This window comes from Alligator sinensis, unplaced genomic scaffold, assembly GCF_000455745.1.
Source record: "Alligator sinensis unplaced genomic scaffold, ASM45574v1 scaffold406_2, whole genome shotgun sequence".
In the NCBI taxonomy this organism is placed as follows: domain Eukaryota; kingdom Metazoa; phylum Chordata; order Crocodylia; family Alligatoridae; genus Alligator; species Alligator sinensis.
Window position 1 is genome coordinate 798457 of NW_005842543.1, and position 10190 is coordinate 808646.

A 10190-nucleotide genomic window follows, 5' to 3' on the forward strand; every position below is an offset into this window, starting at 1 on the left:
TCTCAGTGCTTCATTTTTCACATCTGTAAAGATGCTTTAACTTCTCTCTTTCAAGCATGAGCTCTTCAGGACAGGGACCTTTTCTTACAAGGTGTGGATAGCACGTACCAGATTGCACCCCCCCTCCCCGCAGTTTAATATACAATTCAAATAACTATATACATTCTTCAAGAAAGCCAAGATAATGGTTTGCCCCTGGTATCCATTACAGAGTATTATATTTGCGCAGGTACTAAAGATAAGTTAAAGTCACCATTGTTGCACTACTCCCTTACTCTAGCATGCTATCAAGTCCTCTTTCTCTTAGCTACTGAGATGCCTCCCAGCATAGCTGATGTTCTTAATACAATTCTTCTTCATGGTAAAGTTGGCTGAAACAAGCTCAATCTATGTCTCGTCAGAAAATATTAGGCTTAAAAAAGGTTTAGAATTGCTTTCCCTGGAGTCTCCCCAGACAGTACTTGCCTTTTGTGCCAGAACTATCCGTGGGAGTTGGGGTGTGAAGTTTGCAGTGTACATGTCCTGATATCATATTCCAAACAATTATTTCACCATCATAGCTGGAAGTAGCAAGAAAAGTAGGTGGACACTGAGCAACACAGAGAATATCCTCCTTGTGGCCATGGTTCTAAATGAAAATTGAAAGATCCTGTCAAGAGACATTGCTGCTACTTTCTCATTTTTCACCAGGACAGAACCCTAGATGTAAGGACCCTCATCTATCTCTCCAGCCTAGTTTTCTAGTAGCACTGGGTTAGAATATCAAGACAACTGAGATTCTTGACTTTTGGGCAATATAAAAGGAAAGAGCCTGCTCATAGGTACTTTCCATCCCCTTGTGAGGGTCTACAACTCATGCAGCTTTAATTATTACCTCTCTGTGCTAGTGACTCACAGATCTCTCCCTACCTAGTTCAGACTCTTCCTGCCTCTCTGATACCTCCTTGTGGATGGTGTGAACATTGTTTTCCCAAATTGGGCATAGTTAACTGCTTGTTAGTAAACTCTAACGGTCTATGTTGAGCCCTGTGCGCCAAACATCTATTCAACTTCTTGTAATACAGATGAATTGAGGTGGATTCTTACTATGTCATCCTGCCAATAGGGCTGCGGTTTCTGAAAATGATGCATATCATCTGCTGAATCCTGTATCAGGGAACATAGAAAAAGGAGAGAGGCTTGAGTATTTTCTATATGTTCTCAGGGCAGAAGATATCTGCTTTTCACCTGAGGCTTCCAATGAAAGAAGTGTATATGGCACACGAGTCACATGTGCAAAGGCTAAATGGCCCTAACCTGCAAGTGAGGTTGGCTGGAGAACATAAATTCTATTTTCTGAAAAATTTAAAGGTTTGGGGATAAGTTTTTGTTCTAACCTGAGAATGAAACTGAGACCTTGTGGAAAAGTGTGTGTGAGGAAACACCAAGCCACCCCAGAAAAGAGCCACTACATATTGCACTCAGCTGGGATGTGGCAGAGTTTGCCCCAAAGCAGACTAGTCCTGCATTTCCTACCTCTCAGATGTGTGTCCAAATCTCTTGGCTAGTCTAAGCCTATCTGCTCTCGCTCACTCTCTTCCCTTAATGCAAGATCTCCCCACCCCGCAATTCCATCCCTAGATCTAAAAGAAACCCTTTTCCAATAACTTTATCGAAGGACTAGCATATACAAGATGCAGAAAACACCATTCAGGGCAGGGGCCAGAACCTTGTACCCCATTTCTTCCAGGGCAATACCAGCTAATAGAGCCACAGACACTTTGCTCTACACCTGGCTCCATATCCCTTCTCTCTTGGCTACCCAGTGAGCCAGCTTCAACAAGAAGAATGGAGGGTGCAGTTGTCTCAGCCTACACCATATTCTGGTGGTTAGAGCAGTTTGCTGGGAAGTGGAAGATGTAGGTTCAAACTCACTCTGGAAAATGGGGTGGTGGGGGACAGAAATAGAACTTGGGCCTCCCACTTCCTGCGGAAGTAAAGGAACTGCTGGATTCTTGGGTTGAAAGGTGGGAAGGGACCTTCTCCCTTCTATAAGCAGCTTCTCTACCTATTTTTCCTCAGTCCACACTACTAGGACTTACACATAGTTATGCACCTACTTTGGCAAAATATGGCTGTGTGTGTTCTCTGGAGATCTAGTGGAGCTCTTGCGAGCATGCCCAGAAGGAAAAATCTAAGGCACATAACTGAGAGAAAATACACAGCTACAATTGGACACCTTTAGGCAAAACGGGATTTGTTCAAAAGGACATTTAAAATAATCATTTTATAAAATAGACCATCTATTTCAGCTCTAATCTTTCTACTTACAAAATACATATTTATTCTTCTGTCCCATCCAACAGCTATGATACACCTAGAAGAATCAAGTGTTCAGTTTGATATGATCTACACTAAACATTTTTTAAAAATGAAAGATGACAGAGATTTTGTTTAAATGTTTTTGTTCTAAAACATTAAGACCACAGAAAAATTAAACCTAACTGGCCAAAGAGTGTAAATAATCCACTGAGAATGGTTTCTATGGAATCACGCCATTACTGAGAGAAATACAGTGCTTTTCATTTGATGTTGCACAGAGGCAGACACAGAGGTCCTGGTTTCTAGATGATGCTGCAACATAAATAATTTAATATGGAGCACTGCATATTATCAGAACTATGGCACAGATTATTTCGATATTAGATCATTATCTGACTCAAATTACAGGCTGCAAACTAGGGAAGAGGACGGTAAAAGGTTCCTATACACATGCAGTGAGGCTGCTCTGATGTGCTGTAACTGCAGTGCGTTAGAGCTGACTTGATTAATCAAGTCTGCTGGAGTGTGGTAATTACTGCACTCCAGCCGACTCCAGCATTGTGTGTGTCAGCATCCCCATACTGAAAAATGGTGGTGAGGGTGCTTGAACTAAAGCTCATTCAATGAGCTTTAATTAAAGTGCCCTGCTGTCGTTTTTCAGCACAGGAACGCTGATACATGTGACACTCCAGATGCTTTAATTAACACAGCTCTCAGAATGTTTATAGATATGCTCTGGGAGGTGTGGGACATTTTAATGAGCATGGATTGCAGAGCCATGCTAATTAAAGCGCCCGGTGCATCACACATATCAGCATTCCTGTGTTGAAAAATGTTGGTGGGGGTGCTTGAACTAAAGCTTGTCAAACAAGCTGGAGTCTGCTGGAGCATGGTAATTACAACGCATTGGAGCAGCCTTCCTGTATGTGTATAGGAGCCCTCGGAGCTGTGCTAATTAAAGTGCCCTCCTCCCCCGCCTCCCAGAGCACATCTATAAACGTCCAAAGGTAACATCACTATTCAGTTTAAATCCTTCTCAGGGCTCACTTTATCATCTCTAAGGATTCAAAATAAAGGCAGAGTAAGTCTGAAGACTTGGTTCCAGCCCTTTTACCTTTCAGCAACAGGAGAAACAAGCACTTTTTCCCATTGTCCTGGATATCCTCTTGGTTTCCTGTTCAGTCCCCTTGAAGAAAATGCCCCCTGGGTCTGACATGTTCCCTCATTCCTTAATGCAGTCTCCAGCAAGCCATCCCAGATGCTTAGCCCTGTAATCCCTTCCCATCATGTGCCCTGTCTGAAGACTCTCACCACATCTGTGCTATGCATTACCTGAGTGCTACATTACAGGGCCCCACTGGCTGCCTATAGCTGTTTGTTTGCACCAGGTTTATTTTTCAGGCTGCAGTATATGCATGTCTGTGTGCAGCTCAGGCCTGACTAATGCTCCAAAAATAAGTTCCTACAGGAGAGAGGTGGCACTTGCAGTTTCACTTCCCACCCAATCCATCACTCCCTATGACAAGGTGCACATCAAGCCATGAAGCCACTTACTTGTTTCTATTCACCTCCACGTAGGTACAGTCACAAATTTCATCACATTTGCCTTCTGCAGGGGAAAATAAGCCAAAGTACATTCTCAAATGCTTTGTGTGATATTTTTTGCAGTCTCCCAACATTTTAAATCACCTTGCTTACCCCTTTTCAAGGTATGCAGACAGTGTCCATTGTTGTAATTCCATACTTTCAAGAAGCCATCTCTTCCTCCAGTAACTAACCTAACAGAGGGTTACAATTCAACACCTTTTTTCCACAAGTGCCAACAATCATACATTGAAATCCTTACCCATACATACAAAAACATACCTTCTTCCACTGTCATCAAAGGTCATACAGGTGATAGCAGCACTTCCATGAGCATCACAAAACTCAAACAAATGCTTTCCTGTTGCAAAATCCCACACTTTAACTACCTTTAGTAACAACAAGCAAACAAACAAACAGTGATTAGAGAAGCACCTGAAAAAGTAGCATAAATTTCCCATTTCACCCATCCATACCCAGCCTTTCCCAACTCATCCTGGGGTTTTAGATGAACAGTAGAACTGCATCCAGTACAAAAGGAACGCATTGCTTGGTTTCCTTCACAGAGATCTTTAACTTTTGCAGACAAGCCTTGTACAGCCAAATACCACTGTGATGGGTACCAAAGGCTGGATTCATAAGAACTTTGTACTTACATGCCCCATTAGGTCTTTAAGTCCAACATCTAGGTGCTACTGCCACCCACAAAGTCTTCGCATAAAACTTAAGGTACCCAAAAATGCTCAGTGTCTAAGTTTCTGATGACAAAGTCCCAAAGGCACCTAAGTGTCTATTGCTAGGCATGTGCACAACTGCTAAAGTCCTGCTTGTTTCCACTGAGATTCACTTACTGTACTCATTCTAATCGAAACCAAGTTTCCCCACCCACCTTCCATTTAGCACAGGGAGAAAAAAGCCTCATCTTAGATTCAAGTACAAGCCAGGCAAGCAGTTGCTGTAACTCCAGACAGGGCCAAGGTGGCTCATGTGGCAAGTAGGGGGTTCAGGGAGTGCGGGGAGCACAGGGAAAAAGCATGGAGAAAGGGGGTGCAGAGCAAGGGAAGCACAGGGAAGGGGTATGGGGAAGGGATTCACGATACTGCAGCTCTGGCCCTGACCCTAACCAAAGCTGGAGCCAGAGCTGCCACTACTGCCTGGCCCAGCTGGGTATTCTGTGACCATGGCAGAGCTAGAGTAGCTGCAAAGGTAAACAGCAAGGGGGAAGGAGAGCAGGCATCAGAGGGGGAAGCCACTGGGGGGAGGGGAGAGACAGGCAGCAGGGAGGCCAATAGCTGGTACCCCAGCAGCTGCTTTCTCTGTGCAAAGGTGGGGGGATGAATTTAAGAAGCCCCTCCAATAACTAGATTCTGGACACAGAAAAAAATTAGCAAATTTATATGTTTCCATGCAATCCAGAATTAGGTACTTAAGTCCCTGAGAGGGACAGTGCTCCAACCCAACCCCTTCCATCAGCTTCTGCATTTTTTTTCTGCATTATACAGAGGAGCCCAGGCATCTAACTTTTGGTTGTGACTTCTACCACATACCTCCAAATCAGGCATTGAAACATTCGGCTTTGTGACACTTAAGTGCCTCTTGCACATCTATGGTTAAGATCTAGACTGTAGACATGGTCAGCAACTGACAGATCACACTGACTGGTGCAGACTACGAAACTGGCAAAAGCTTGAGTTATAAATTATACATACTTAAGCTGGTATGCAATCAATAAGCTTGCATTTAAATCATAAGCAGTAGCCTAGGCAAGTCAAATAAGAATTGGTTCATCAAGCCACTAATATTAGACTAGGCCAAGAACAAATAACTGCATTTTGGAAAAGCGCGTAACAGCAGCTAGAAGTGACAATTGATGTTTTGCCTTTTGATAACAAATGAGTTGTATGTAGTCAGCTGGAATCCTATCAAAATAATAATATGTCTTTCTTAACCTGTTTTATTTTGTAACTGGCCTACTCAGCAAAGTAAAAGAAGCAAAATATGGCAAGTAGCATTCCCAGATGGTGAGGGAAAGAGATAAGAAGTCCTCTCTCCCAGAACTGCACTTTTCTCAAGGACACAAACCCCAGCTAATTATTGGCATCCTCCAAGACCACAGGAAAACTGGTTCAGTCCAGTTCTCAAAGTCTCAGTGAAACAAATATTTTAATAAGACCAATTAGAATATTTATTGAAATAACCCACATATACAAATTGTGTGTAAATAGGGGGAACCTGGGGAAGACATCAGCAAATGTAAAGGATCTGCTGCCAGCCTGCATGCCAGCTTCCTCCCCCCTCCTGTATTTCCCTGTTGAGAATCTGTATTATGCTGTTGCAGGTAGCTAGATAGGCATAGAGTAGGGTTGCCAAACCTCCCGGATTGGCCAAGAGTTTACTGGAATCAGCATCCATCTCCCAATGACTATTTAAAGCAATCCAGGAGACTGATACTGTGAAGTGGGTGAACAGTACAATTAATGACATTACGTCATATTGGGGAAAAAAATCTCCCGGAATAGCGTCAGTCACAGTTAGCAACCCTAGCATAGAGACAAGTGCTTATTCTTATGCTTTGGGATATAAATCAATAAAAGGTTGGGTTATAGAAGTAGCTCTGCCTTCTTCCATTTTAAGTGTTAATAATCCCTTACCTGCTAAAAGGGAATGGAGGATCATTGGGAATATGTTATTGCATCTTGATTTGATATACAAAAAGGGTAATCATTAAGAAAATTGAATTCTGTGTCTGAGCTTGCAAAGTCCTTATAAAGACAGGCTATAGTCCTGTCTCTCAAAAGACCAAATGATACTGGGTTTTGGTAACAAAGAAGCCCAAGTGTCTATGTGTCCTGGACAACATGGTTGTTCAGCTAAGGTTATATAGCACTATCTGATGTGATTGCCCGGTTTTATTATTGCTGGTTAAGACAAAGGCTTAGGCCTCATTAGGATGACTGGAAAGATTTAACTGCTGAAACTTCCTGAAAACTTAGAAGAGCTGGGTGGATTGGGAGTTACCAAATGGAACTGAGCGAGCAAAACCAAAGACTTTATGCTTGGTACAAAATAAGACAGTATTAGAATGTGTTTATTCTGAAATGAACAAAACACATGTAGCTTGGTACAAAACAAAAATTATATTTGAATGCGTTTAAATGAAGTGAAGAGACATACACAAATCAATATTTGATTATGCATATGTGGCTTTATACGACTGAATCATGTTGTGAATGACAAGAAAATGAAATGTATAAATACCTGATTTATGTAAGATGACTTTGGAAATAATGTATTCCTGTGTTATTCCCCACTGCCATAAGTCTTATCAGATACTTGACAGTGATTAAAGGCTCTTTTAGTAACTAACTCATGGCTTGTACTTTGTTGTGCTCAAATCTACGGACAAAAGGTTGTGCTGGCTGGTACAACTATCACTTTAAACCATGCCCAAATATACCCGTTGTTTGGGAGAGCTAAAAAGAATCATCAGTTCCGGAAAGTTGTAGCACATACTGGGAAAAAAGTTAAGTTCAAGACTATATATGATGATATAGTTGGGGATGGTCCTGCTTTAAGCAGGGGGCTGGACTAGATCAGTGTTTCTCAACCTGTGGGTTGTGACCCAAAAGTAGGTTGCAAGAACATTTGAAATGATCGCAAACAGTCACAGAAAACCACAGGTTTCCCCTTGCAAGCTGACAGCCTTCCAGGAACTGCTTGGAGGCAGGGGGGACCACATGCGTCTGCACGCATACACGCATGAGACTGGCAAACAGCCAAGCAGGGTGCATGAAGGTAAGTCTATGGGGAGTGGGGGTTGGAAGTCCAGAGCCATGCCTTGGAAGAGAGAGAGAGAGTGTGCGTGTGTGGGTAGATGTGTGCATAGGGGTAGGGGGTGCCTGCCAGTGCTGGAGGAAGGTACCTGGGTACTGGGTCTGTGAAAGGGTGGTAGGGGAGGCATCTGTTCCTCCAGCAGGGGAACAGGGCAGGGGAGCCCTTTAGGGGCAGCAGGGAGCTGCATGGTTAGGCCAGTACCCATGGTCGCAAGGGTGGGCGGCTGGGAGATGCTGCCCAGGGGGATGGAGACCATGGCCTAGATACCTGGTGCAGCGCAGGAGCCCCAGCCCAAGGTAGGGGGTACCATAGACCTCCCCTCCTCCTTCTTCCAGCCCATGCCAGGACCAGACTTGGTCTGCCACTGCCTGCATGACCCAGAGCCACTGCAGCTGCTGTGCTCCAGCCTGGGAGGGACAGGGGGGGCTCCCTCCAGCAGGACTGGGGGTGCAGCTATGGCTTGGGAGTGAAGGGCACCAGTAGGGTCAGGGGGCTGCAAGTCGTAAATGAGGAACACCAGCAATTTGCAGTGTGCAAATTGCACAATGATGGATGTCACTTGGGAGTAATGGTGGGCCACATGTTGGTATTTCTGTTAATGTTTTCCTGTCAATGCTGGTTTCTGTCTTTAAAATTAAGACTGTTGAGGTGCTTTAACATGTAATGTGTAATAAGTATTTTGGGGGCAAAATACTTGTGTGTTTTCTACTTAAGCTATTTACTGGGTCGGAACTGGCCAACAATGTTTACAAATGGGTCCTGGTACAAACAAGATTGAGAGCCACTGGACTAGATGACCTCCTGAGGTCCCTTTCAACCATTGGCAATGCATAGGGGGCTGCGCATGCACGCCCTGAGATTGGCCATGCACTCCTTGAGAGAAGCATCGGTGGCACTTCAGGGTTACTGCTGGCACTTCTGCTAATGGCGGCGATTGGCTGCCGGGGGACACCCCCCTCCCCCCGCCCCCAGTTGGCAATCAGGCGCTTGGGGATCCCACAGTTTTAGGAGGCACCAGTCACCCATGCTTCCAACCCTAATTTCCTATTATTCTAATAGTCAAATCAATTAAGATGTCACTGTAATAACATGAGAAGATTAACTCCCTTTAAAATATTTTACTGACTGCAGATTAGATAGTCTAATGGTGATGGGCACATTAAAAATGCACAAGTTAGAGACAACAAACACAGGCCATACTGTCAGCAACTATTTGCTTTGTGTACCAAAGCTGTCACTTACAGATCCTTCTGAGCAGCTCACCACGTGCTTAAACTCTTTGTTGTACTTGCAGCACAGAACTGGCTCCTTATGAGAAATGACCAAATGGGGCTCTGGAGGAGGCCTGTTTCATGGAAAAATAAACCAAATACCCTATGCTCCATTGTCACAGTCACTGTGTATCAATAGCTCACAACTGGTCTATACTAATTCAATAGAGCTCATGCAGTAGAAATTAACTTCATGAGTACTATGGAAAACACAATATTTCTATTCTATTATGCCTATGTACATATGTTATATTTACTCGATTATATATAATATTGCATTCTATTCAGGGCGGATTTACTTCAATCAAATAAATTTAAATCATGATTTAAATCACTGGTCAGGAAGCCTCAATTTAATCACTGTTTTGTACAAAAAGTGCATTTGTGTTGTTTTATATCCTTTACTCATTTAACTTCTTGAAAATTTGCACTTTTAGAGAAGGCAAGGGCTTGATTGTGTGCACAAACTTGTAGAGAGACAATAGGGCATGGGTGGCTAATCAGGTCCGTTATCTCTCCTCTCCATATACTGCTGTTTAATAAGAATGTTATCTCTGGAGACAACCAACTCTCCCTATGCCTGAAGAAGGGCGCTTGTGCCCCAAAGCTTACAAAGAAATTTTTTTTCTATTTAGTTGGTCTAATAAAAGATACCACATCCCCATTTTCAAGAAGGGGAGGAAGGAGGACCCAGGCAACTATAGGCCAGTCAGTCTCACCTTCATCCTTGGCAAAGTCATTGAAAAAATTATCAAGGCTCACAGAGCCCGGCAGGAAAAATTATGCTGAGGGGAAACCAGCACGGGTTCGTAGCAGGTAGATCATGCCCGACTAATCTAGTCTTTTTTTATGACCTGGTTACAAAACGCCTGGACGCAGGAGTAGGGGTTGATGTCATATACTTAGACTTCAGGAAGGCCTTCGATACGGTATCCCACACCATACTGGTGAACAAGTTACGAGGCTGTGACTTGGATGACTACACAGTCTGGTGGGTGGCGAATTGGCTAGAGGGTCGCACCCAGAGAGTCGTGGTGGATGGGTCGGTTTCAACTTGGAAGGGCGTGGGCAGTGGGGTCCCGCAGGGCTCGGTCCTTGGACCGATACTCTTCAATATCTTCATCAGCGACTTGGACAAGGGAGTGAAGTGTACTCTGTCCAAGTTTGCAGATGACACAAAGCTGTGGGGAGAAGTGGACA

General features: G+C 43.8%; 1 protein-coding gene across 1 annotated transcript in view; it reads right to left on the reverse strand.

Moving 5' to 3' along the window:
* LOC102372752 (WD repeat-containing protein 64-like) overlaps positions 1–10190 on the reverse strand; it is an 84585-nt gene that overhangs the window by 24411 nt on the left and 49984 nt on the right. Inside the window, exons 16-22 of the mRNA XM_025213642.1 lie at positions 8962–9064; positions 4168–4274; positions 4000–4079; positions 3856–3910; positions 2311–2356; positions 1087–1146; positions 466–628 (exon numbers count right to left, since the gene is read on the reverse strand). Coding sequence (XP_025069427.1) covers positions 466–628; positions 1087–1146; positions 2311–2356; positions 3856–3910; positions 4000–4079; positions 4168–4274; positions 8962–9064 — 614 coding nt within the window. The remainder of the gene's footprint in view (positions 1–465; positions 629–1086; positions 1147–2310; positions 2357–3855; positions 3911–3999; positions 4080–4167; positions 4275–8961; positions 9065–10190) is intronic.